At 40.9% G+C, this 26948-nt stretch overlaps 1 protein-coding gene across 2 annotated transcripts in view; it reads right to left on the bottom strand.

The window, feature by feature from the left end:
• herpud2 (HERPUD family member 2) overlaps positions 1-24703 on the bottom strand; it is a 45560-nt gene extending 20857 nt beyond the window's left edge. The window contains exons 1-6 of one of the 2 annotated variants that reach the window (XM_084336368.1): positions 24625-24703; positions 23063-23496; positions 18770-18847; positions 17842-17955; positions 8161-8312; positions 7214-7339 (exon numbers count right to left, since the gene is read on the bottom strand). In XM_084336368.1, the coding sequence (XP_084192494.1) occupies positions 7214-7339; positions 8161-8312; positions 17842-17955; positions 18770-18847; positions 23063-23209 (617 nt within the window). In that variant the 5' untranslated portion in view covers positions 23210-23496; positions 24625-24703. The remainder of the gene's footprint in view (positions 1-7213; positions 7340-8160; positions 8313-17841; positions 17956-18769; positions 18848-23062; positions 23497-24624) is intronic. The other variant, XM_084336369.1, reaches the window with a different exon arrangement.
• Positions 24704-26948: the final 2245 nt, after the last annotated feature.

Genomic DNA, 26948 nt, shown 5'->3' on the forward strand with positions numbered 1-26948 from the left:
TAATCGATTTTTCGATTAATTCGAATTAATGATCTAGGACGATTTTACAAAATATATATATATATAAATAAAATATTTTATTCGCCTTTTATTTGACAAAAAAAATTATGTTTGGTGAAAGTTAGATTTGCACTTTATTAACCCAATAGGGCTATTCATTCTTGTTTGATGATCAAGAGGCACGTTTTATTTGTTTTAAATGAAGTTTGGTGAAAAAGCTATTATTGCACTATTAATCCCAATAGGGACATTCATCTTTGTTTGATCAAGAGTATATATTTCCAGATTTTTTTCCACTATTTTAAGGCGTACACTTTAAGACCACTGACAACCTGGTTTGATCCCCAAGCATCAGTATCCTGGAGAAATTTAGAAGTAAATATAGTAGCACCACATAGACTGCAGGACATAGTATACACCAAATTAACAATTAAGCAATGCGAACTGAAATTTGGCCCCATTATTACTCATGCGATCCGGATATGGCGTGAAACACAAAAAAAATATTCTAACCCACATAAATGGCATAATCATACTCCCTTATTCAATATTCAATAACAATGCACTCCTGATTGGAAAACGACCTATAAGATTCCCTAGATGGGAAAAGCAGGGCATACACACATTAGGAGATGTTTTCAACAAACAGGGTTTTTGTAGTTATGAGGAAATACACAAAAAAATTATCTCACCGGTTCCACATATTATTTCTACGCACAGTTATTGTTGTTTGAAGGCTCACGGTGTCCCATTAAGGATACCAATTGTACACCACAGATACCACAAATTCTTCTATGAAAGAGAGACATCGAGAGGTTTTGTATCAGATTTTTATCATCAATTACTAACGTCCTCGTATGAAATCCTCCACCTAGACTGTCTGGAGGAGGGATATACCAGACCTGGAAATAGATTTTGATTGGCAAGAAGCCTGGGCAAATGTTCGACTTGCATCACGGAACCCACAAATCAACAAATCAATCTTAACTATATTCATAGGACATACTTGACTCCTATAAGACTGAACAGAATGAGTCTTAAACAAGACTCCAAATGCTCCTTATGTACAAATGGGGACGAGGGTACATTTATGCACATGTATTGGGACTGCCCACCAGTCAAGATATTCTGGAAAGAAGTGACCCAGCAATTATCAAATCTCTTAACTCTGAATATACCTGTACACCCCTCTGTATTACTGTTGAATGATGTTTTTGAGTGTGCAGTACCTATACAGCTAAAGAGATTGGTTTTATCTGGTATCACAGTGGCTAAAAAGCTGATAGCATCACGATGGTTTCAACCGGAAAAAATGTGCCGGAAGGTCTGGATTCTCACATATCTCAATGTGATTTATCTAGAAATATCTACAGCAATAATTTTGGGTCTCAGTGAATCCAAAATTACAAAGTGGTTAGAAGTGGTGGAGAGAATAAAAGCTAGCATATAATTGTAGTGCCTGGTTAGGAGCGAATGATAATGGGTGGATTATCCAAGGGGGGGCCCGGGGGGGGGGGGAGCAAGCGAGAGCATAATGCGTGTAGGGCAGTGGTTCTCAAACTGTGGTACGCGTACCACTAGTGGTACTTGGTGGTACTTGACATTTTTTATAAAAAGCACAAAAAACTTTTTTTTTTTTTTTGCAGTCAGGCCACTGAACTTAGAAGCAGGCCAGGCCAGTGTTTCTAGTTGTGGTGGCGCGATAGTTAGATAACCTAAGTGGGGAACAACCAGGAGATCACTGTGACAGAGTAATGCAGTCTAAACAGTCATAAATCTTTTATTAAACTTCAGCCCTGATCATAACCATTTATATTTTTAGATTTTTTGTAATGTCAGATAAAAAATGAAATACTCCCACTTTTCTGAAAAGAGTTGTTGTTAAATCTGACATTACAAAAAATGCATCAAAATCTGTGTTGTTGCTAATCATTGACACATGCCTAGCCTGTAATAATCCCCCCCAGAAAAATGTACTTTGCATTTGATATATTGAAAATATTGTGTGTTTTTTTTTACAATAATTTGTGATGCCATCACACAAACTGGCATTTAAAGGGTTACAATTCAAAAATGTATTTAATGTGTTTTTTTTTGTTTTTTTTATGCCCATCACAAACACTGGAATTTAAAGTAGAGATGAAGCATAGCGATAAATACATATTCATAGCATCACATTAGTATTTAGATAAGCCACAGAAAAAAATCACATTATAAAAATAAGGCGTTTCTAAGAAAAAACTATTTGTAATGTCCATTTATGTAGCATTTATGAACATGTGCGCCGCCATTTTGTTGCTGACGTCACAGTGTTGGTTTGGTGTATACACTGTGGGTTAGCTGCATAGTAAACATGGACTGTCGGGTCAGTCAAATGTTGCCTACCAAACAACGGGACCGCGGTGGTTCTTTTTGTATTGCTCCTGACTGTTCAAACTAATTTACCGTGTGAAAGAGAGAGGAAAGTTGGTTAATTTCCACAAACTACCAGTGAAAAAAACAGTGTTGTTGGCACGTTGGCTCAGGCTGGCTGCACTCAGGCGGCGCGATCAGCCTGTTGGACAGGGAATGAAGATCTCCAGCGAACACTTCATTGCCTCGGATTATGTTGTTGTTGTTGTCCAGAAGACCACTAATCAGCTGAAGCCTGGTGCGGTTCCCTCGGTCTTCGACAGACAGACCGGCAGTTCAGCGTCGGGACCATTTAGCCTGCTGGCTACATAGCTCCACTTCTACCAGCCGGGTACCGGCGTTAGCTCCCGGGAGCGTTAGCACCAGCCGGGAGCGATGGCTAGCTAGTTAGCACCAGCCGGGAGCGATGCACCAGCCGGGAGCGATGGCTAGCTAGTTAGCACCAGCCGGGAGCGATGCACCAGCCGGGAGCGATGGCTAGCTAGTTAGCACCAGCCGGGAGCGATGGCTAGCTAGTTAGCACCAGCCGGGAGCTAGCCATCGCTCCCGGCTGGTGCTAACTAGCTAGCCATCGCTCCCGGGCTGGTGCTAACTAGCTAGCCATCGCTCCCGGCTGGTGCTAACTAGCTAGCCATCGCTCCCGGCGGTACCCGGCTGGTTGAACTGGAGCTATGTAGCCAGCAGGCTAAATGGTCCCTACGCTGGTTGAACTGGAGCTATGTAGCCAGCAGGCTAAATGGTCCCGACGCTGGTTGAACTGGAGCTATGTAGCCAGCAGGCTAAATGGTCCCGACGCTGGTAGAAGTGGAGCTATGTAGCCCGCAGGCTAAATGGTCCCGACGCTGGTAGAAGTGGAGCTATGTAGCCAGCAGGCTAAATGGTCCCGACGCTGGTAGAAGTGGAGCTATGTAGCCAGCAGGCTAAATGGTCCCGATGCTGAACTGCCGGTCTGTCTGTCGAAGACCGAGGGAACCGCTTCAGCTTATTAGTGGTCTTCTGGACAAACCTCCCATCCTCTTCAAAGCCCCCCTCAACAACATAATCCGAGGCAATGAAATGTTGCCCGCAGATCTTAGTCCACTGTCCAACAGGTGGATCGCGCCGCTTCAGTGCAGCCAGCCAACGCACCAATAAAAGTGTTTTTTTTCACTGGTAATTTGTGGCAATGAACCACCGTTCCTCTCTCTTTCATGCGGTAAAATTCGTTCGAACAGCCGGGAGCAATACAAAAAGCACCACCGCGGTCCCGATGTTTGGTAGGCAACATTTTATTTACAGACTGACCCGACAATCCATGTCCATCCATAGGCATCTAACAAACAGGTGTATACTAGGAGCCAGACCCAACCAGCCCCATGACGTCAGCAACAGAATGGCGGCGCCCATGTTGAAAAAAGGGATATTATATTTGATTTTTCAGACAAATAAGCTAGATTTCACATTTGATTATAGGACCCTGTCTTACACAAGGTACACAACAAACAAACTAGGATCACATTGCTCACTGCTTCATCTCCCCTTTAAAGGGTAAAAATTAAATAAAATCCTGCACCAGAATGCAGGAAATTAAGTCTTTGTAACAAAATAATTCCTGGTGGGGGACCCCCACTTAGAAAGTGGCCTGACTGGGGCTATATTTCACACTATATTTCCCAGCCTGAATTATTTCCCCAGTCCGGCCCTGCTTATGTGAGTTGTCAATGGACAACAACATGCGGTGTGTGAGTGAGTGAGTGAGTGAGTGAGTGAGTGAGTGAGTGAGTGAGTGAGAGAATTGGGTACATTTGCTGAAATACAATGCCCCTTGCATTGTATGAGTTGTGTGGAAGAGTTTGCTAGTTCTAGTGCTACCCCTTTGTACATTGTGTCTGACAAAAGTTAACAATAAATAATGGTATTAGGAATACATTTGCCTCCTGCGTGAACTGTGCATAGCTGAATAGACTGTATTTTAACGTCGGCCATATGGTGGTACTTGGAGAGCCAGCTACCTTCTCAGGTGGTACTTGGTGTAAAAAGTTTGAGAACCACTGGTGTAGGGTATTAGATAGCAGGTATTAGGTGTATATCTTGTATAAGACATTTATTTAAATAGTGATTTCATTGGATGTGCACTGTTAATTAATGCTTGTATATCTAATTTTATGTTGTCATGTTTGTTTATGTTTGTTTAAAAAATAAAAAAATTAAATACAAAATATATATATATACATTATATTTTTTTTTTTGAAGATTGGTGAAAGCTAGCACTTCAAATAGGGAAATAATTCATCTTGGTTTGATCATTTATTTGTGTCAAATAAAAACAAAGGTTATTTGAATGATTTCCTAGGCGTTTCTAGTTTTCAAGAGAAAAGAATCGATTAAAATCTGAAATCGGATTTAAAAAATAATAAGAGATTTTATTTTTAGGCCATATTGCCCAGCCCTAGTGTGTGTGTGTGTGTGAGAAAGAGAGAGAGGGGGGGGGGGGGTGAGTCCTCAGCGCTTGTGTGGGTGAATGTAACAAGTTCCTAACTTTTTCTTTCGTCTATCATTTCATGCCCACTTTATTCATTGTTTTAAATGATTATTTTCTTTTAAGTTATTTTGTGCATCACTTTGTTTGTTTTGAATTTGATGCAAATTTGCAATGCATGAGGGTCATCCTTTTGTGTTAAATGGCTGCTTAAAGTTCAACACACTACAGTGTTAGTAATCATTACTATGTAATGTTACAGTTAGTAAATTGGTATGCCCATCTGTTATTTTTTTGTTGGGCTTTTCGTTTATTTTTTTCATGATTTCAGCATTTTGTTTTACAATGCAGTTTGCATCTTAGTTACTTGAAGATTCTGGACAGTATTTCTCATTGTGGCAATAAATAAACATGCATGTTTTTGCATAAAGCAAGCATTTGTCTACTCTCATGATGATAAGAGTATTCAAACTTGAAAAAGATCTGTTTAAGGCAGATTTAGAACAGATACAAAATGTGATTATTTAGCGATTAATCACGATTAACTATGGACAATCATACGATTAATCAGATTAAATATTTTAAGATTGACAGCCTTAGTATCTACACATGACTTACTACTGCATGTAGTGTTGGTGTACACCATCTCTATGTATCTACTAAGGCTGTCAAAGTTAACGCGGTATTAACGCGTTATCGCCCGATTCTATTAACGCCACTATTTTTTTTAACTCACAATTATTATTATTATTATTATTATTATTATTATTATTATTATTATTATTATTATTATTATTATTATTATTATTATTATTATTATTATTATTATTATTATTATTATTATTATATATTTTTTTTTACTAGACTTCACTCAGGTGTATTATTGATGCTCTCATTCTATGCTCTATGTTTGTTTCTGAAGTGTGTGTGTGTGTGTGTGTGTGTGAGATATAGAGAGAGAGGGGGGTGAGAGAGATGAGGAAGGGGCAAGAGAGAAAGAGAGCTGGGAGAGTGTGTGTGAGAGAGAGGGGGTATGTGTGATTACTCAGCCCTTGTGTGGGTGAATGTAACAAGTTCCTAACGTTTACTTTCCCCTATTATTTCATGCACACTTTATTCATCGTTTTCTTTTAAGTTATTTTGTGCATCACTCCGTTTTGAATTTGATGCAAATTTGCAATGCATGAGGGTCATCCTTTTGTGTTAAATGGCTGCATAAAGCAAGCATTTGTTGACTCGCATGTTGATAAGAATATTAAAACTTGGAACTTGTAAAAGATCTGTTTAACACTTTCAATGCCCAAAACGACATAACACGTGTTATCAGCTCAATGCCTGAATGCCCACCACGACAATTAGCGTGTTCTTTTTTTATTAGCGATCTGAATTCATATTTCATCAACCGAGTCTCCCGTTGGTATGCAGCCCCTGTAGGAGCTCAGATGTGAAAAAACCACCCCCTATCGTCTCCCAGATGGTAATGCACCCTTTTGGAATGGACTCAATGAAAATGGATGAGAAAAGAAAAATCCGGAATCCACATTTTACTTCTCAGGCATGTAACCCGAGCCGATCGGATTCATTGTGGAGCCTCAGAACAGGGCGGAATACATGTGTACAGTATGTAGCGTTGGATCAATAAAAGCGATCGATTTTTGGAATGGCGATCAGGAATTGGAATGATCTTTTTGGAGAACATCTGATCTGAGGTAAGGAATCTATTTTACAAGTCTTGGGATAATCAGAGTTGTATTCGCTGAGATCTCAGCGTTCGCCCTATGTGTGATGTGGCTGTTTGTGCGCGATCGCTTTGAGGAAATCAGAGAATCGATTTTTCAGATCGCCTATATAGCGTGCATACGTACACATATACTATCGATAATCTAGCGTTTATTTGAAAACTATTCATAAATAGGCCGAAAAATGGACAACGTTTTTGTGTATTCTAGAATATTCCAGTAAAGGGCGATTATCATGGAATATTTATATTTTCCTTGAAAACGAGGGCTTTTCAAAATGCTATAAAATGAAAATGAACCGATAAAAAAACAATCCGCTTCGACAATGTTGACTGGAAAACGAGTCATTGATAAGCGACGGGCAGATTAGACACATAGCCATAATTTTAAACATAGATTAGGCGTTATTAACGCTAACATTGAAGTGGATGGTGGGCATTCAAGCGGTAAATCAAGATTAAGCTTGGGCTCTGAAAGTGTTAAGGTAGAAAGAAAAAAAACGATTAATTTGCGATTAATCGCAAGTTAACTATGGACAATCATGCGATTAATCGAGTTAAATATTTTAATCGATTGACAGCACTAGTATCTACACATGACTTACTACTGCATGTAGTAGTGTCGCGCGTACATCTGCTGCCACCACAGCATCTGCATGGGCATGTACATGGGGTGGGGGGGCACGTTGGCAGCCAAGCCCCCTTGCAACGGGACCTGGGTGCCATCCGGCCTGAGGAAAAAGAGACATGTTAGCTATGATATGATTCGTATTTGAAACCCTTAAAAAAATATATATATACAGTATATAAATATTTCACAATTTCTATAAATATGTTTTTTTACGACCAAATTGTTGAATAAACTATGGCTTAGCAGCATCTCTACACCGTTACCCTCATTGAGAATGCAAGGATCTATGAATATGCAAATTGTTAACAAGCACCCATTGATATTTACCAGAAATTCTAAGTTGGCAGCTTATATTCTTTCAAGATATGTCAGTACCACTACCTACTCAGCTTTCTGTGTCTGCTGAAGCTAAAGGTGTCAAGTTACCACATATTGGATCATGATGGGTTCATCCTATTAGTGACATCACACATGTAACTCAGATCTCAGGGAAGTACAGAGAAGCTCTCCCTCTCCAGGGGAAGAATGTGAAAAAGGCACTCTGGTGATGAGTTCTGCACAAACAATCTGTATAGCCTCCAAGAGGAGTTTCTGAGTGGATGGGATCTTTAATACATGCATGTGCTAACCAATACTGTACTAAACACAAAACAAAATATTTCAAAATGTCAGTCAATGCGATTTTAGAGAGATTTACAACCTAAAAGTATATTTAGGTGGAATACCCCTTTAAATTGAAAAGGGAAAATTGTATTATCCCAACTCTGAGAGACACACATATTTGATGTTTTCCTGACAACTGCTGTTGATTGAATTAAAGCAGGGACACATTTTCGAGACAAATTGATCTTGGCACCTAATGCACCACATGACATCAAACAGATCCCTTCCAAATGGAGACAGAATCTAATCCCTACTCACCACTGTGTGACACCGGTAGCTGTGGGGTTGTAGTGGGGGAAGCCTCCGCGATACCTCACTCCATCATAACTTCCTGGTATGTAGGAGGAGGCTGGCTGGCTGTCCTGATTGGGTGTTGTGGCGAGGGAGGCGGAGCCAGCATCGTCTAAACTCTGACCCACAAAGAAAATATGTCCCCTTTTAAAATAATACTATTACGTTACAGTTTATATATTTTGTTTGCTCACTTTAAAGCTACAATAATTATTTTCCAAAAGTATTTTTCAAAACTTCTTGTGACCACCTGCTATCAGGGGGTCTCGTTGAGCACCATGAAATGATGTAGATGAAAAAATAGCAATACCTTGTTTTATAGGGACTGCTTTCATTGAGCTGTAATTAACACAACGCAAGGATTCAATGTCCCTGATGACATCACTGTTGGCCATATTCAAACTAATTTACTCTCAATAACTGCAAAACTGTTTAGAGTTTTTGGATGTGTGAGAGATTATGTGCAAAATAAATGAGCATTGTTTTTTTTAAGTGAATGAGATGCATTGGAACAGCTTCCCATGGACCTAGGAAGCACCAGCGGACTAGTTTGGTTTTTCTTGTTATTTATTTAACCATTTTCTTTTTTTTTTTACATTTGACTGTGCACCATATTTCTTCCCTAGCAATCAACAAAAAGTCGTCTTGGTTTGACTAAAGGCTGATGCAGACTAGAGGAGGAATGGGATGATTTTAGGTCTGATTCTCTCACAACAATCAAAGGGACAATCCCGATTTGAGACTGGTCAGAACTGATTTATAATAATCTGCTGATTATCCTGTAGTCAAGGTGTTGACAGATTCAATCCGAACAATCTGCTCACAAACCAGTCTGCAATATAATTTTCTTTTTTAAATATGACAAATTCCTGTATTGTGTGGGGCAACCACAGAACAGAACCAAAGAGTTGAACAGTTATGAGTGTCATGGCCAGGGGTGGTAGAAAGCCAGTCCCAGTGTCAACATGTAGGAGACCTTGCTGGTTACAGAGCAGAGCACCCAGTGTCAACATGTAGGAGACCTTGCTGGTTACAGAGCAGAGAGCACCCAGTGTCAACATGTAGGAGACCTTGCTGGTTACAGAGCAGAGCACCCAGTGTCAACATGTAGGAGACCTTGCTGGTTACAGAGCAGAGCACCCAGTGTCAACATGTAGGAGACCTTGCTGGCCACAGAGCAGAGCACCCAGTGTCAACATGTAGGAGACCTTGCTGGTTACAGAGCAGAGCACCCAGTGTCAACATGTAGGAGACCTTGCTGGTTACAGAGCAGAGCACCCAGTGTCAACATGTAGGAGACCTTGCTGGTTACAGAGCAGAGCACCCAGTGTCAACATGTAGGAGACCTTGCTGGTTACAGAGCAGAGAGCACCCAGTGTCAACATGTAGGAGACCTTGCTGGTCACAGAGCAGAGCACCCAGTGTCAACATGTAGGAGACCTTGCTGGTTACAGAGCAGAGCACCCAGTGTCAACATGTAGGAGACCTTGCTGGTCACAGAGCACCCAGTGTCAACATGTAGGAGACCTTGCTGGTTACAGAGCAGAGCACCCAGTGTCAACATGTAGGAGACCTTGCTGGTCACAGAGCACCCAGTGTCAACATGTAGGAGACCTTGCTGGTCACAGAGCAGAGAGCACCCAGTGTCAACATGTAGGAGACCTTGCTGGTCACAGAGCAGAGAGCACCCAGTGTCAACATGTAGGAGACCTTGCTGGTTACAGAGCAGAGCACCCAGTGTCAACATGGAGGAGACATTGCTGGTCACAGAGCAGAGCACCCAGTGTCAACATGTAGGAGACCTTGCTGGTCACAGAGCAGAGAGCACCCAGTGTCAACATGGAGGAGACCTTGCTGGTCACAGAGCAGAGAGCACCCAGTGTCAACATGTAGGAGACCTTGCTGGCCACAGAGCACCCAGTGTCAACATGGAGGAGACATTGCTGGGCCCTGTTTCATGTACGTGGTTCAACTAAGTCGATCAAGATGTCCATTATCCAGCTTCAGTTAACCCGATGTTCGAAGCCGGGATTTTCCTGTTTCACAAAGGTGGATTCAGTCTCGTTAACTCAAGCCAGACTTGCGAGTCAGGCTAAATGCGCGCGGCCGTTTTAGGTGAAAAGCCAGCACGTATCGATGGCAGAGACCCTGATTCTCAACGGCATTGATTGATTAATTGATTTAAGACTTTATTGACAGATTGCAATACGGCTCAATCGCCTCGCCGACAAGTTAAATGCGTTATCTATAGGCTAATTCTAAGTCCCTCATTACCTCAATCAATCAGATTATATTTCTTTAAACTTGCCTGCTGGATTGAATAATCAAATGAGATCTTGCTAGCGACAATAATAAGTTAACTGTTATACAGAATTACGATACGGCCCTCTTGCCCATTGATTGATGTATAGTCAATCTTTAACTTATCTCCAATGTGGTCTAACGGGTTGTTCTTTTGACTTTCACACGGACGACCGGGGTTCAAGACCCTAGTCGTCTCCTTTTTTTTGCAATATAGGAATAATTCAATTTGGTGCACGTTGAGAGCTATATAAAGAATGACATCCTCAATGCATGTAGATTTATAATATTTTAACTTAAAACCAGGCTACTTTGGCGTATAATCATTAATATTATATTCAAAAAAATCATATTGGAAACACCGGGATTTGAACCCGGGTCGCAAGGTTGGCAGGCTTGAGCACTACCGCTGGGCCACTGTGCCAGATGGGATACATTCATTGTTTATACATTAATGAACGAGAGACCCGTGTTTAGAATATTCCTTATTTTGAATGAAGTTTTATTTCTTTATCCTCATTCATTCATGTGACGTCAACGGCTCATTCAATTTCTCAAATCCGTCAAACAGCGCATCTCATCAGACATCTTAATCCCAGTTACAATTAAAATAACCACATTTTTGTGTACATCGCACGAGCGAGCGCCACCGTCGCCACGGTATATATAACGTGCATTATTTAGGACAAAGTGAATTTAATATCAGCATTTTGAGTCTATTTTACATTTCAAAAGCCCCCTCTGGAAGAATGGAGCACAAAAACGTAATTCAGAATGGTATAATGCAGATCGTAGACTGTGGGAATAGTTTCAGGAAACGAGCTGTCACTTCTTTGCGGGGGCGTGGCTCTGCGTGATCGGGCTAACTTGAACTTGAACTCTGCTTTCGAGCAGGCTCAAACTTTTGGATCTGTTGGCATGGTGATCTGGAAAATCCACGTACATGAAACCGGAAAGTCCGGCTAACCCAGTTATCCAGCTAAAGTTATCCGGCTAACTCAGTTATCCAGGTACATGGAACGGGGCCCTGGTCACAGAGCAGAGAGCACCCAGTGTCAACATGTAGGAGACCGTGCTGGTCACAGAGCAGAGAGCACCCAGTGTCAACATGTAGGAGACCTTGCTGGCCACAGAGCAGAGAGCACCCAGTGTCAACATGGAGGAGACATTGCTGGTCACAGAGCAGAGAGCACCCAGTGTCAACATGTAGGAGACCTTGCTGGCCACAGAGCACCCAGTGTCAACATGTAGGAGACCTTGCTGGCCACAGAGCAGAGAGCACCCAGTGTCAACATGTAGGAGACCTTGCTGGCCACAGAGCACCCAGTGTCAACATGTAGGAGACCTTGCTGGTTACAGAGCAGAGAGCACCCAGTGTCAACATGTAGGAGACCTTGCTGGCCACAGAGCAGAGAGCACCCAGTGTCAACATGTAGGAGACCTTGCTGGCCACAGAGCACCCAGTGTCAACATGTAGGAGACCTTGCTGGTCACAGAGCAGAGAGCACCCAGTGTCAACATGTAGGAGACCTTGCTGGCCACAGAGCAGAGAGCACCCAGTGTCAACATGTAGGAGACCTTGCTGGCCACAGAGCACCCAGTGTCAACATGTAGGAGACCTTGCTGGTTACAGAGCAGAGAGCACCCAGTGTCAACATGTAGGAGACCTTGCTGGCCACAGAGCACCCAGTGTCAACATGTAGGAGACCTTGCTGGCCACAGAGCACCCAGTGTCAACATGTAGGAGACCTTGCTGGCCACAGAGCACCCAGTGTCAACATGTAGGAGATCTTGCTGGCCACAGAGCACCCAGGGCGGCTTTACACAGGTTGCAGAGAAAACCCCAAATCACATACCTTTTTTTCCTCTTTCCAAAAATTATTAAATATATTTCCGGGGCTCCAAACAGAGACAGGGCAGTCCTACAGGTAGCAATGTCCGTAAATGCCACCTTTTTTTTTTTGGCACTGAAAGGCCTAATTCTACTCGCAATTGTTCACAGAAAGGTAAAGAAACAATATATGTTGTATTTTATGGCAATAACGTTGAGGTTTGTTCAACCTGTGAGATATAAACACGAAATTCACGTCAATATTTGTAATATCACGTTGTTGGTCTGCGGCTGGTATGAGCTGGGTACTAGTGTATTTTATGAAGTTTAGACGTCCATCGAAAGCCTCCTCTTTCTTAAGACTACAATGATTTCATGACGACTTCCTGTCCTTGTGTCTAAATCTGCCGTTTTCCGGTGCAATGCGCAGACATTTTTACAAGCTCATATTTCGCTAATAACACTTAAAATCAGTGGTAAACAAACACAGTGGTGAAAATATACACTTTGGCTGCTGTTTTGATAGGGTTAGGGTCTTTAAGGCTCCCACAGAGAGCAGAACGTACGCGGACCGGACTCCACGCTGCATGTCCGGTCTAATAGTCGAGCGTAGCACTGTGTACCAATTTCCTACATTTCTCGTGCCAGTTTACTACATTTCCCACAATGCTTGCGCGCTATTTAAACATTTCTGTCATGGCGTCGTCCACCGATAAATAAAGAGTCTAGGTTATCTCCATTTCCAAGATTTCAAAATAAAACTGCAACTGTGAGGGAGGATCTTGTGAACTCGAGACTAGACTGATGAGTCAATATGATAATTAGAGACACAGGCCCATTGATACTAACTCCTATTACTATAAAAACAGGCTAAACACAGAAAAAGCCATTTATAATGCATGTCCCCTTTGAATATATTTTTTTTTCTGAAGTTTCTTCAGATGATGAAAAAAAGACATGGTCCAAATTAGGGCTGGATGATTCTTACTAAAATGTGAATCACGATTTTTCTCCCTAAGAATTGAGATCACGATTCTCTCACATGATTCTTATTTTTTTCAATAAAAACATTTATTGCACTCTCTTAAACAGACAACATAACATGTATGAAAGTTTTTGACTTAAACTTAAAAGTCTCTTGTAACATACGAAATAACTCGAGTCTCTTTTCCTCTTACGCCCGTGCACGGGACTTTGCTCTCGTCAGTCAGCTTAGGTTAGGGCGTCATTTTACAAGCGCTCCGTCAAATGACCACTTTCGGTTCTGACCTTTGTCCCGACTCTAGCATCAGAATGTTATGAAGTGGACGGCCATTTTGGATAATAACGCTGTTTTTACCGGTACACGCATTACAAAATTCGTTCACTAATTTTCCATGGGATTTTCATAAACTTTGGACTGTATGACTATAAGACTTCAGGCTATGGAACCATTGTGTTGTCCAGCTCCTTCCTCTCATCTGGAACCCAAAAACAGGAATCTGGCGACAAGTCAACACAAAAGTAAGAAAATATATTGAATGTTGAATTAATAGTGTGTTTTGCTTTACATCGTGTAAGTGTGATTGATATCGCAACTGGGATTGTTCCGAAGCAAATAAGTCAACACGTGAATGCATAGGGGAATAGGAGAGTGTTTTAATGCAACTGATCTCCATTTTGACACAAATGCAAATACATCAGAATCGTCGTCATTTAGAAATGAGATCGCATAAGTCTATGAATCGAGATCTATTATTTTTTATGATTAAACTTGCAGCCCTAGTCCAAATGTATATGAATTGGAATAGATAACGATTAGCGATAGTACAACTAAATTTAGTGTCATCTACCTGCCAACGTTTTACCGGACCAATCCTACCCATAGAACCATGATCCTGCATCGTATCACTTAATACGGACTATATTGATCTATTTGTGATGCATTAATGTCGAGCCCTGCAGTGCTTATAAGATTCTAGGTTCAGAGAGTCAGGACCTAAGTATAATCTTCAAGTGCTTGGTGCTCAGTTTTGGCAAAATCGTCTAATGTGTGCGTTACTTAAATATGTGAATTATGAAGTTGTGTGTGGGGTATACCACTGTTTCAACATCAGTTAGGATTTGGAATATCTTCTAGTGCTTGCCAGGCAAAACAGAATCAACCAATCAATCAATTGGCTGACCGACCAGCAGAGGTCCGCCCTACCTCAGAATGTATGCAGATGATGCTGTTATATTTACCCATGGCAAAAGCTATGCAGAGGTATCAACGGCCTTAACCTCTGTCTTGACTAGGGTTGGCCACCGAAAACCGGTTCTAATAGGAACCGGTTCCTAACTTCCGGAAGTAACATTATTTGCATTTCGATTCTTAAAAAAAAAATATATATATATATATATATATATATATATTTTTTTTTTTTACTTTGTTAATTAATACCTTAGTTACAGTACAGCAACCAAATTAAACTGTATCAAGTCAACTGAAAATGTGAAGAAAAGAATTAAGATTCTCCTGCGAAATAAGCTGTGACCCGTTTTGACCTGCACCTCAAAGAATCGGAATCGAGAATCTTTTAGAACCGGAATCGATATGGAGAATCGGAACCGGAATCGTTCAAATCCAAACAATGCCCAACCCTAGTCTTGACCAGTGTCCAGGACTGGCTCATAGACTCATGTCTGCTCCTGAACGCAAAAAAGACAGTCTGCATGGCTTTTTCAAAAAAATCTGTTGTGTTAGAGTCCTCAAATGTGTTTCTGGGCAGGGAGGAACTTGAACTTGTGTCAGAGTTCAAGTACATCGGGGTCATGCTAGACTCAACCTTAACCTTCAAAAAACATGTGAAGAAAGTTACAAACACAATCAAATTCAACCTTCAAAACATCAAACATATTAGACCCTTCCTGACAGTCAGTGCTGCTAGATCCCATCTTCACTGTATGATTCTATCACACATTGAGTACTGCTTCACAAACTGGTCTTGCACAGGTGTGACGATCCTCAAACCCATAGAACAGCTATACAAGAGTGCACTTAAAGTATTCGATAACAAACCTCACTCATATCACCACTGTCACATTCTTCAGAGGTAAACATTTGAGTTTTGCCAATAATTTCTTTTTTTAAACAGGCTATTGTTATTTACAAGACCCTACATGGTCTGTGCCCGCCCCCTCTGAGGGAATTCATAGAAATGAAGCCTGACAGAGGAATCAGCACTAGAGCAACCACTAGAGGGGATTGTGAAGTGCCCGGCCAGCAAACCGCCTTTGCTAAAAACACCCTCTCAGTCCAGGGCTGTTTAATCTGGAATGATCTACCACTGACCATACGAGATTGTACATCATTTCAATCTTTTAAATTCAATCTAAAAAAAATTGTTACTCGACAACCAAACCTATGACCATGTATAGTCAAATTATATTGTAGTGCACAATTTATACCTTGTACTTTTTTCTGTATGTATATTTTTATGCCTTGTCTCATAGCATGTTATGCTTCACTGCCTGCATGTTTCGTTTCTATGCTTTGTGTGGGGACTGCGGATGAAAATTTGCATCCTTGCTAAATCCGGTGTATTTACACTGCATTTATTAGTGTCCAGTAATATGCTCTGTCCCGTCTAAATAAACAAATAAATTAGGGATGCCCCGATCGATCGGCCACCGATCGTTATCGGCCGATAATCAGTATAAATATGCGATCGGTGAATTCCGATAATGAGTCGTATTCGCCGATTGCGGAAACCAATCGATGACGCGAAAAACGAGCCAATTCTCTGCTGACCGCTCGAAAAACACGAGGCAATGCCCATTGTCACATTCTCCCCTGTAAACATGACGGTGGTGTGGAACTATTTCACGGTGTCTGAGACAGATGTAACAATTGCCATCTGCAACGTATGCCAGAATAAAATACCTCGTGGGAGAAACATTGTCAAGAGTTTCAACACAACGAATTTAATACGACATTTGAAGTCTCAGCACGCAGCAGAGCATGGAGAGTTCAGCGAGGGGAGTAAAAAAAAGGCAGTGGAGCCACCAAAGCGCCCGCTAACGCAGACCACCATGGTAAGCACATGTGCGTATGACGGTGGGACTCAGAAGGCTAAGGCAATCACACGCAAAGTCATGGAATTCATAGGGCTCGACGACCAGCCATTAAGTGTAGTCGAAAACATAGGATTCCGACGGCTACTCTCTCACATTGAGCCACGCTACACTGTCCCAGGTCGCACATATTTTACAGAAGTTGCCCTACCCAAGCTCTACCATGCAGTGTTTGCGCAATTATTTGTAATTGTTGCAGCGTCTTTAGGCTAAGGTCTCTTTCGGGCCTTGTTTTAGAAGCCTATACTATAGCCCCCAGGCATATTGCCTTTTGCACCGTTTTGCCTAAATAGGCTAATTGTTTTTGCAGCCCGTTATATTATTATATTTTATTATTCATTTGTAATTGTTGCAGCGTCTTTAGGCTAAGGTCTCTTTCGGGCCTTGTTTTAGAAGCCTATAGCCCCCAGGCATATTGCCTTTTGCACTGTTTTAGCCTATTAAATAGGCAAATTGGTTTTGCAGCCCGTTATATTATATTTATATATGTGTAATTGTTGCAGTTGCATTATTATTATTATTATTATTATTATTATTATTATTATTATTATTATTATTATTATTATTATTATTATTATTATTATAACTTTCAGCCTGTTAATAAATATTATTTAGGCTATGCTAATTAAAAACAAATGTTCATCTAATTAAATTCTCTGCGTATTTATTAATGCTTCAATTCATTCAGAAACGTTGCAGCAAACTATCCATATGTGCATTTGTTTACATAATGATAACGAAAATAACATAATATCATTGAGGGAGGGAAAAAAGGAAACCTAATGCTTCACCCTGTTAGTAAGTTGAACTCGCTCTGACTGGGGACGCTGAGGGCATGCTGAATTGACCAAAGCAGTATACACACAGACAGTGGAGCTGTTTGCAGATAGCGAGCATTTTGACTTGTTGCGTGGTGGCGATGTCTCGCAGATAATACAACTACAAGTAAAAGTATAATTATATAATATATATATTTTATATAAAAAAAAAAATTATAAAATATATATATTATTTTTTTAATCAATCAAAAATGATCGGTATCGGATCGGTATCGACCGATATGGCTCAAGACGATCGGTATCGGTGGCAAAAAACGTGATCGGGGCATCCCTAAAATAAATAAATAAATACAATGAAGTCTAGACAACGGCCAATGTAATAGTACAGTAAAAACGTATGACAATTTCAGAAGCTTTATTAGGTTTTATGCTCTCAAAAAGTCCCTAAGTTCACATAACACGCATGCACACACACACACACACACACACACACAGACGAGTTAGTGTCATTGCCAGCCAGTAAGGGGAATAAACTCAACTTCCAGAATGAAAAGGTGAGTTAAATTCAATAAATTATGTTGCAGCGGGTTTATCCTCCACTATATAACCGTAAGGTGAGATGTGTCTGTGTTTACTACTCACAGTGGAGCTTGAGCCACCATGGGAGGGACTGGTGGTGGCGGGGCTGCGCAGCGTGGGTGAGCTGGGGGGGCTGCGGGAGGCACACACCAGGTGCATCATGTGGTATTCATCCTCCTGTGTGTGTGGGGGGGGGTTTAGAAACAGGCAAAATTGGAGGAAAGGAGAGCGACAGTGGGGGGCGACAGTGTGACAATCACAGAGCCCACAAAGAAGAGTGACAAAGAGGGAAATAGAGAGAATGAAACAGAAGGGGGATAAAGAGTGAGAGATAGAAAAGGGAGGATTAGCATAGAACATGCCAGAATCCAGAGACAATGCCAAACTTTTGTTGCTAAACTGCACCCGATCAGCTGTTGTCGTCTCTTTCAGTTTCCTCTCCCTCGCACATACATGATGCATACAACATACTTCTGAAGGACTGAATGTTCAACACACACACATGCACATCACTAAGGCTGTTAATATCCACTTGTATACAAAAGTCCTTACCTTTCTCCCCCCCCCCCCCCCCCCTCAATATAATTTATTATTTTCTTTTCACAAATATTCAACTCAAAATACATCTATGGCTACATTTACACTGCAAGATTTAGTGCTCAATTCTGATTTATTGCTCAGATCAGATTTTTTTGCTTGGCTGTTCACATTATTTTATATATATATATATATATATATATATATATATATATTTTTTTTTTTTTTGTGCCAATATCAGATTCCAGTGTGAACCGGTCACACTTCTGAACTGACACACATACACAACTGAACAATAATGATGATGGAACATAAACATGAAGGACACTAAAGTGAAGGCCAGCTCATTTAAACAAAATCTGACCTGTATCTGATTTAGGACCACATATGAAAGTGGGCCAAATCAGAAATTTACAGATTCCTTGTTCATCTTTCCAGCGGGTAAAAACCGTACCTTTCTAAGCACGTCTCTGAGCTGCAGGTGGTCCAGAAGGAGTCTCCCAGAGTACACCAGCCTCTGGTCCTTGGACGACTAGAAAGACAACAGGTCATTGCATCAGTTCTGGGCATTGCCTCCCATCCTAACCCCCTCAGAAACACACACACAGGGTCTTGTGAAGATCCAAATGGGTCCACGTTTTCTTTCCCTCTGGAATGAAGCCAAAGCCCTCTCAGAATTCCCTGAAAGATAAGACATGTTGAAAAAAATACCTGCAGGGTTAGGTTGGCAGTCTGAAAGCAGGATACAGTTGTTGTATTAATAATACAATAACCTGCCAAAGCGGTTTTGGGTGATAAGTAAATCAATGCTGAACATTTGGATGCCTGAAAAGAAGTTTGAAAACCACTGCTCTCTGTGTGTATTTTTTATCTGTTCATTATCAAATAATTTCAGTGAAATTTACCCAGAGGAAACCCATGCAAACAAGGGGAGAACATGCAAACTCCACACAGAAAGGCCGGCCCCCAGTTTGTCAAACAACTGCTGGGGTTTGAACCCACAACCTCCTTGCTGTGAGGCAACAGTGCTAAGGCTTATCAAAATAAATGGTTTGGTTCCGGTTGCCAACCGACCCTGCCGATTTAGGTGCAACCCAATTAATTTTATGAGTAAAAAAAAAAAAGGAAAAACAATTTAAATAAATGTTTACAATAAAGTTTCATACAAATCTTAGTCAAACCTTTAGTATTATGGATATTAAACATGCTGGCAGAGTACATGCATCCATGTTGCCGTGAACATTTTAATTAAATAAAGAAATTCCCTATCCATAGTCGCAGTGGGAAAAAAATTAAATAAAAAAATAAATTAAATAAATTCCATACCTACCCATGGCCTTAACTGACAACCAACAGGAACCAAACAATTTATTTTGTTAGGCCTAACCACTGCGCCGATAGATTCAAAATTTCAAGAGGTTTATTTGTCACATACATACCAGGGCATACAGTGAAATGTGGGTGGTCATGCCTGCATCGATTGTGCAATAATAAAATAGACATAAAAAACAGGTAATAAGAAGACATACGATGTGCATGATTAAATAGACATGCTAAATTCTTGAGAAGGCACTGGTTCCTATGTACACTACTATACAATATACAATTTTAACTCAGTCATTATGCTATACTTACAATATCTAAACTATACTATACAAGAACCACATCTGTTCTTTCCTTAAAGTTACTTTTATATTCCTCATTCCTTTAAAGTGACTTTGACCACTGGCAAATAACCGTGGCATTGTTGTTGGTAGGCCTGTCACGATAACACATTTTGCTGGGCGATTAATTGTCCCAGAAAATATTGCGATAAGCGATATTATTGCGGTTTTGAGAGATTTTTTTTTTGAGAAATGTATTTCCCAAAAGTTTTCAATTAACCCTTTTTATTTATTTTTACTAATATAATAATAGCATAATAATGCAAGGAAGCCGTTTCAAAGTGCAATAAACCTTTATTTAACATTGGAAGATATTTTAAATATCCTAAATAAAAAAAATGCTCAGTTTGATTGTATATTATAAAACAAACTGAAACTGGAAACAAGCCCTCTGTCTGGCTTTTTGTATCATCCTTTTAACATGTACATTTATTATTAATGTACCTTGCGGTACCATGTACAAAATGTTAATAAAGTATGAGGAAAAAACTGTGGAAACGTAATAAATAAAAAGGCAGTGAAACAATAATCAAATAAACACCAAAATATATACTATCTCTATTGGAATGGAGACTTCAGCACAGGATAAACTAGGGATGGGCAAAAATAATCCAGATCGATTGATCACATGATGTACTCGAGTACTCGTGGAGGAAAACGCTGTACAAAATAAACATCTTTTCCGGTGTTTTAGACTTTTATTTTGAAACCCACCCACCGGTCCGGAGCGGAAGTATTGTTGTTATTATCCTAGCAGAACGTATTGAGCGGACAACTTGTCTCGTCCGGTTCTGTGTTTTTGAGCTAATGATAAAACAAATGTTGAGATTGTTGGTGAACAACTAACTTTAGGTTAGTTTTACCGTTAGCTACTAACGTTAGATGCAGCTACTACAGGCAATCAACGATGAGGAGGAAGCGCCAAAGCTGTATATAATAGAATAGTAGCCCTGTGGTGCGTAGGCACGACTCGAAACTACCTGTTATAATAAATTAATTCATGTTTAACTTGTCCCCGTGTCCAGTCCTTTGACTAGCCCCACCCGTTCATTGTAAACAATGATGCATGTAATTGTATTAACGTTATTCTGTGTTGTAGCTAGCTATGCTATACGTTGTATTTCGTTTGTTAGCTATTTAGCTAATGTTGATAGCATCAACGCTAGATCTTTAATCTTTATTTAGCAGTCCAGTTTCTCCGGGCAGTAGCGAGTAACTACTTGGGTCTAAAAATAGCTACACTACAAAGAACACTACTTGGTTAAAAGGAGCAACACTATTGAGAAATGTAGTTAAGCTATGTGGCGTTGCTAGTGCCCCACGGAGCTCCTGTGCTGTACTCTGTAGTAAGGCCAGCGGCCCCCCACACGGAGAGTGACTGACGAGGGGTACTGGTTCCGCCTCATTAAAACAAACGCGCAAATAGCAATTAATCGCGCCCGTCAAAATCATTGCATTCATTTTAATTATTGCGCCGATTAATCGATTTATTGCTTATTGCGGCAGGCCTAGTTGTTGGTATCAACAACCATTTTACATAGAATATTAGAGACCAATTAACCCTTTCACTGCTGCACTACCAAATGGTTAACCCTTTCACTGAAACAACACAGGTTGACCCTTTCACTGCCACACGACAAAGGGTTAACCCTTTCACTACCACACTACAGAAGGTTAACCCTTTACTATCACACTACAGACTGTTAACTATCTGTAGTGTGATAGTAAAGGGTTAACCTTCTGTAGTGTGGTAGTGAAAGGGTTTAAGGCTCAATTTTGAAATCATATTTTCACAACTGGAGCTTAGTCATCTGTTTACAGCTGCGAAAGACAAGAACTTTTATAACAGACAAATTCTGCAGAAGGCTCAGACGATCTTAGACAGCTCTGACCATCCTCTCTTGGAGAAGTTTGTCCCCCTCCCCTCTGGCAGGAGATATAGGCTCCCCAGGCTAAAGAGAAACAGATTTAAATTTCCGTACATCCCCAGGGCACTACATGCACTTAACTTCCTTTAAAATAACAGTAATGCATTTTCATTTTCCTTTTCTTTTTCCTGGTTGGATTCTGTAAGATGTGATGTTTCTTGTGTTGTGTTAACTTATTTGTTGTTGTTGTTGTTGTTGTTGTTGTCTCTACGACTGCTGCAAAGCAAATTTCCCCTTGAGGGACAATAAAGTCTGAACTGAACTGGTTGACACAGTGCTGGAGGTGAAGTCTGAACGTGTGACGCTTCCTCCTGGTACCGAACACCATCATCAGATTAGATTACATTATTTTAGGATAGATCACACTGGCCTAGTTTACATGACACACAAATGAGAGCATGCCCAGCAGTATAGCAGTAGCCTGGATTCACAAGGACATCATCTTCCAGCCATTTATGGTAAACATGTCTATTAAGCTCATATCCCTAACAAAGATACCAATATGGACCTCAAATTCAAAACAAATAAATTTTTTTCCTGTCAGCTCACAACATGATTTACATCTCGCCCCAAATATCTGATTTGTTTTGTATTTGGACATACAATATTCAAAAGCCCCAAAGACTGAGTTACCAAGTTAGCTGGTAAAGTAGCCCCACATGCAGCCATCCTAGACATGAAGTGTCAAATCAGAACAGCTCATAGATAGCAGAATACCACAGAAAATGCATACCTGCTTTTTATGTTTACCCTTTCTCTTGCCGCTTTTTATCTTTGTATGGGGGATTTGTGTTGCCAGTCCAGATAAGAATGAGAGACCACTAGATTAAGGCTAATAAGCTGTGCACAACCTGGCAACCCAGTTGAATGTAAATGTAATTAAACTCCTAAGTGACAGTCAGCCTCCAAAATGTTGATTTCGGGGACAAACCTCGAAAAATAGAAACAATTATATTATTCCTGCAAATTTACATCACCAATTGGAGGGTTCTCTCTCGGATCTCTAGCTTCAGGAGAGTGGTGTGTGTTCACAAATACTGACTGAACTGTCCTGGGGCACAGGGGGGATTATGTGAATTCTTAAAACGGGTGGCGTTTGCCCTATAACTGGAGGTGGATGAGGTTCAACAGAGTAAACCACGGAGAGCCTCTCACCGGCTTGCTGGGGTACACGATGGAAATGTGCCTCTTCAACTTCTCCACTGTCCAGTTGAGGAAGCAGTTGATGGTCTGGTCGTCATACTTCTGGTTGGGGGCCTTGATGACCAAGGTGACAGGACTGTCAGCTGCTCCAGAGTCCATGGCTCATGTTACTACGGTGGAGGGCTCTGAATTTGCGGCGCTTGTCAGGGGGTAGCGGCACAACTCAGGGCTCACCTGAGGAGCAAGAATCCCTCTCAGATCCTCTCCATGGTGACCTCACCACACACCACGTAAAGCCAATCAACGCGGATGGACAGGGGTATTCCCCCTCTACGATGACGGTCTCATCGGTGGGTTCATCGGTTTGTAGAGTGTCCAGTAGCGGTTTTGGTGCAGTTTGGAATCTTCTTGTTATGCAGCGATGGCGTGTCAGAATTATTGGGATGCTGTTGAAACAGACAGGGAGAGGTTTTGGTGTATTTACAGGGTATTGTTGGTGTCAAGAATTTCCTCAAACATGTAACATTAAAGCAAAAAACTAAATGTTCAACAGTTATTGCGCACAGAAGAATGCAAGGTCGCTCAAATAAACAATTTATTACAGGTTATGTCGGTCATATTGATCAAGTACCTGTTGAGTCGATTCCCAGTAGGTCAACAGGTTCCTACTGGCTAATTGGCTGATGAAGGTTCAGTGCTCACAAGTACTGTCTGTATCTTCAGTAAAAACATATTGGTCAATCTACTACACAAACATCTGTTGATTGGTTACCCAAACTCCTAGCCTAAAGCTATTCTACAGTTGGGTGGTGATCATAATTGTCCTCACACAACACAAGAGTGGATTCTTGGATAAGGCATGGCAGATAGCAAACCAAACCAAATTGTAAGCTGCTCAGCCCACCTGGAAATTCATTACACAGTTCAGTTGTGTTTGGCTAGTTGTAACAAACAGCTTATCAACAACATCAACAAAGAAACGAGACCCCTGGCCTAGAAATATGGGAGGGGGGTGGAGTAGTGGAGGGTCATTTGAGTTTCACTTCACAACACCTGTCGTGAATCTTCATATAGACGGCTGTCAAAAACAACCAGTAATTTAAAGATGGGGAAATGCGCTTACCCTGTGCGTTCAGTAGAAAGCTATCCAGCTGCAAGATAGGCTAGTGGTCCGTATCCGCTTACATTCATTTGTGCTAAGCTAGGCTAGCTTGCAGACAGATAACTTTCTACTGAACGTACAGAGGGGAAATTGGTGTATCTTCTAGTATGACTCTGGAGAACACGGTAAGCGCATTTCCCATAATGTCGGCATGTTCCTTATAGTCAAGCAGACCAGGGGCTACTACTAACTTGCTGATGTTTATAGGAAAGACGCTAACGTTGCACCAGTGGCTAACTAGCGTTAGCTAGTTTCGTGTCTACTACTATCTCGCTGCCATGGGGATTATGATCACTGACAGCCTATAAATAATACAAATATTGTGTTCTATTTAAGCATCCGGATGCGAGGTTTAGTTCCATGTCAACACGTTTTGTTTAATCTGTTATTGTAGAGTACTTGCTGCTGGTACCTGGTGCCGATCCCAATAGTTTCGTGTCCCTGGTTTCAGCAGATCGACTGGCGGCACTGGCCAGATTGTTGTTGTAAATGTCGGGCGTGTTACCGGAAACACGTCATCGTTCTTTTGGCTTCTCTCTCTACGGCACTGGCTTGTACTACGCCGAACAGCTGACGAATACAGTCAGACGCCAAATTATAGAAATGTACAGTTTCTTCGTCAAATGTATACTCTCTTTTTTAGACTATTCTTGTATCAAACAGTACTGTATTTGTAAACCTGGTATGTCATAAATGTATAGATGTGTAGCAGTGACATGTCGTCAGCTTGTGACTGCAACTTGTTCCTGTTTGCGGACGACTCAGCCCTGCTGGTCTCTGACAAGAACAAGTTACAGGTTGAAAAAACCCTCAGCTCGGAACTAGGCAGAATCTGCATATGGCTCGCTGATAACAAACTATCATTACACATGGGCAAAACAGAGTCCATTCTCTTCGGTTCAAATAACAAACTCAGCAAGACCGACGGCTTCTCAGTTACAGTGGGTGACATTATTGTCACAAGGAAAGATGAAATTACCTACCTGGGTTCCATAACTTCCATCCTAGAGGCTAATCTCTCCTGTGACAAAATGGCATCCAATGTAATAAAAAAAGTCAACCAACGAACTCGATTCTTGTACCGGATCTCCTCTCTGGTAAACAAGAATACCCTGAAGACTCTGGCAGGAGCACTCATTCAGGGGTACTATGACTATGCTTGCACCTCATGGTACCAAAGCACCTCAAAGGCGCTAAAAACAAAATTACAAACATCTCAAAACAAACTGTCAGACTACTGCTTGACCTTACCCCCAGAACCCACCTCACCCCTGCCCACTTTGACAACCTAGGATGGCTTAGAGTAGACGACAGAGTACAGCAACTTGCAATGGGCCTGGTCTACAAGATACACTACACGACCAAGGTACCCATGTACATGTCAAAATACTTCCCAAAGGTCAGTGAATACCACGATCACAACACCAGAGGGAGCTCCACAAATCATGTTAAACCCAGATTCGGCTCAAATAAGGGACTAAACACGTTTCGCAATTATGCCACATCAATGTGGAACGCCCTACCCAAAGCTGTAAAGGAATGTGGATCACTACCCACTTTCAAAACCTCTCTCAAGGGACACCTACGGGAGACTGCAATTCAAAACTGGCCCCTGTAAATATCCTAACCCAACCCCCTCCAATGTACAGTAATTTACCTAGTATGGTTGTCAATAGTCCAATGTACAATTTTGTTTGTTTGTACAGTGTCTCCCCCCCCCCCCCCCTCAATGTACAGTTTTGCTTGTTTATACAGTGTGTCTCCCCCCCCCCAACCACCTCCAATGTAAATTACCCAGTATGGTTGTCAATATCCCAATGTACCCAACCCCCCCCCACCCAACCTCCTCCAATGTACAGTTTCTACGTCAAATGTATATACTCCCTTTTCTTGACTCCTTCTGTATCACAAACAGTACTGTATTTGCAAATCTGGTATGTCATAAATGTATAGATGTAGCAGTACTGACTATCTGTATGTCATATATGTCCTGATGAATTGAAAATGGGGGACCCTGATGTAAACAAGACGAAAGTCTCTCTGGTCTGCATCCCCTTAACAATTGTGTGTATTGAGCTGTACTGTATTGTACCCATTCTGCAATCTGTTAATAAAGTTTTCAATCAATTCAATCAATCAATCAGTCTTCTATCTGTGTCATGTTATGATGAATTGAAAATGGGGAACCCTGATGTAAACAAGACGAAAGTCTTTCTCTGGTCTGCACCCCCTTAACAATTGTGTGTATTGATCTGTACTGTATTGTACCCATTCTGCAATCTGTTAATAACATTTTAATTTCAATCAATCAATTTTCAATCAGCTAGGTACATGTAAGTAACAGCCTATATACTAGAATACTTAGTAAACAAAATTAAAAGGAATAAATAAAATAAACAATCTTTACGTTTCCCTAACTTATCTTCAGAAAATGTGTATTTTGTTTTGCGATGCACTTCATGAGCTTGCTCCCGGCTGTAAATGTACCACTACGCTTTGCTCGCTTCATATCACAGCCGGGAAAATTACCATAGACTGAAATTAACTTTATATCTCCTGGGCAAGGGTTTGTCATTTTATTTTAATTACTCAGAAGCGTTTTATATTACCTAAATATATAATCTGTGGCACTTCTTTGTCAAACACTTACCCCAAAGTTGTTGAAATGGTCCAACTTCTCAAAATGTCAATATTTGTGGTTACCAGAGTGAAGACAGACTGATTGAAATATATTTT

The sequence above is a fragment of the Notolepis coatsorum genome, assembly GCF_963971535.1.
Source record: "Notolepis coatsorum genome assembly, chromosome: 19".
NCBI classification, from domain to species: domain Eukaryota; kingdom Metazoa; phylum Chordata; class Actinopteri; order Aulopiformes; family Paralepididae; genus Notolepis; species Notolepis coatsorum.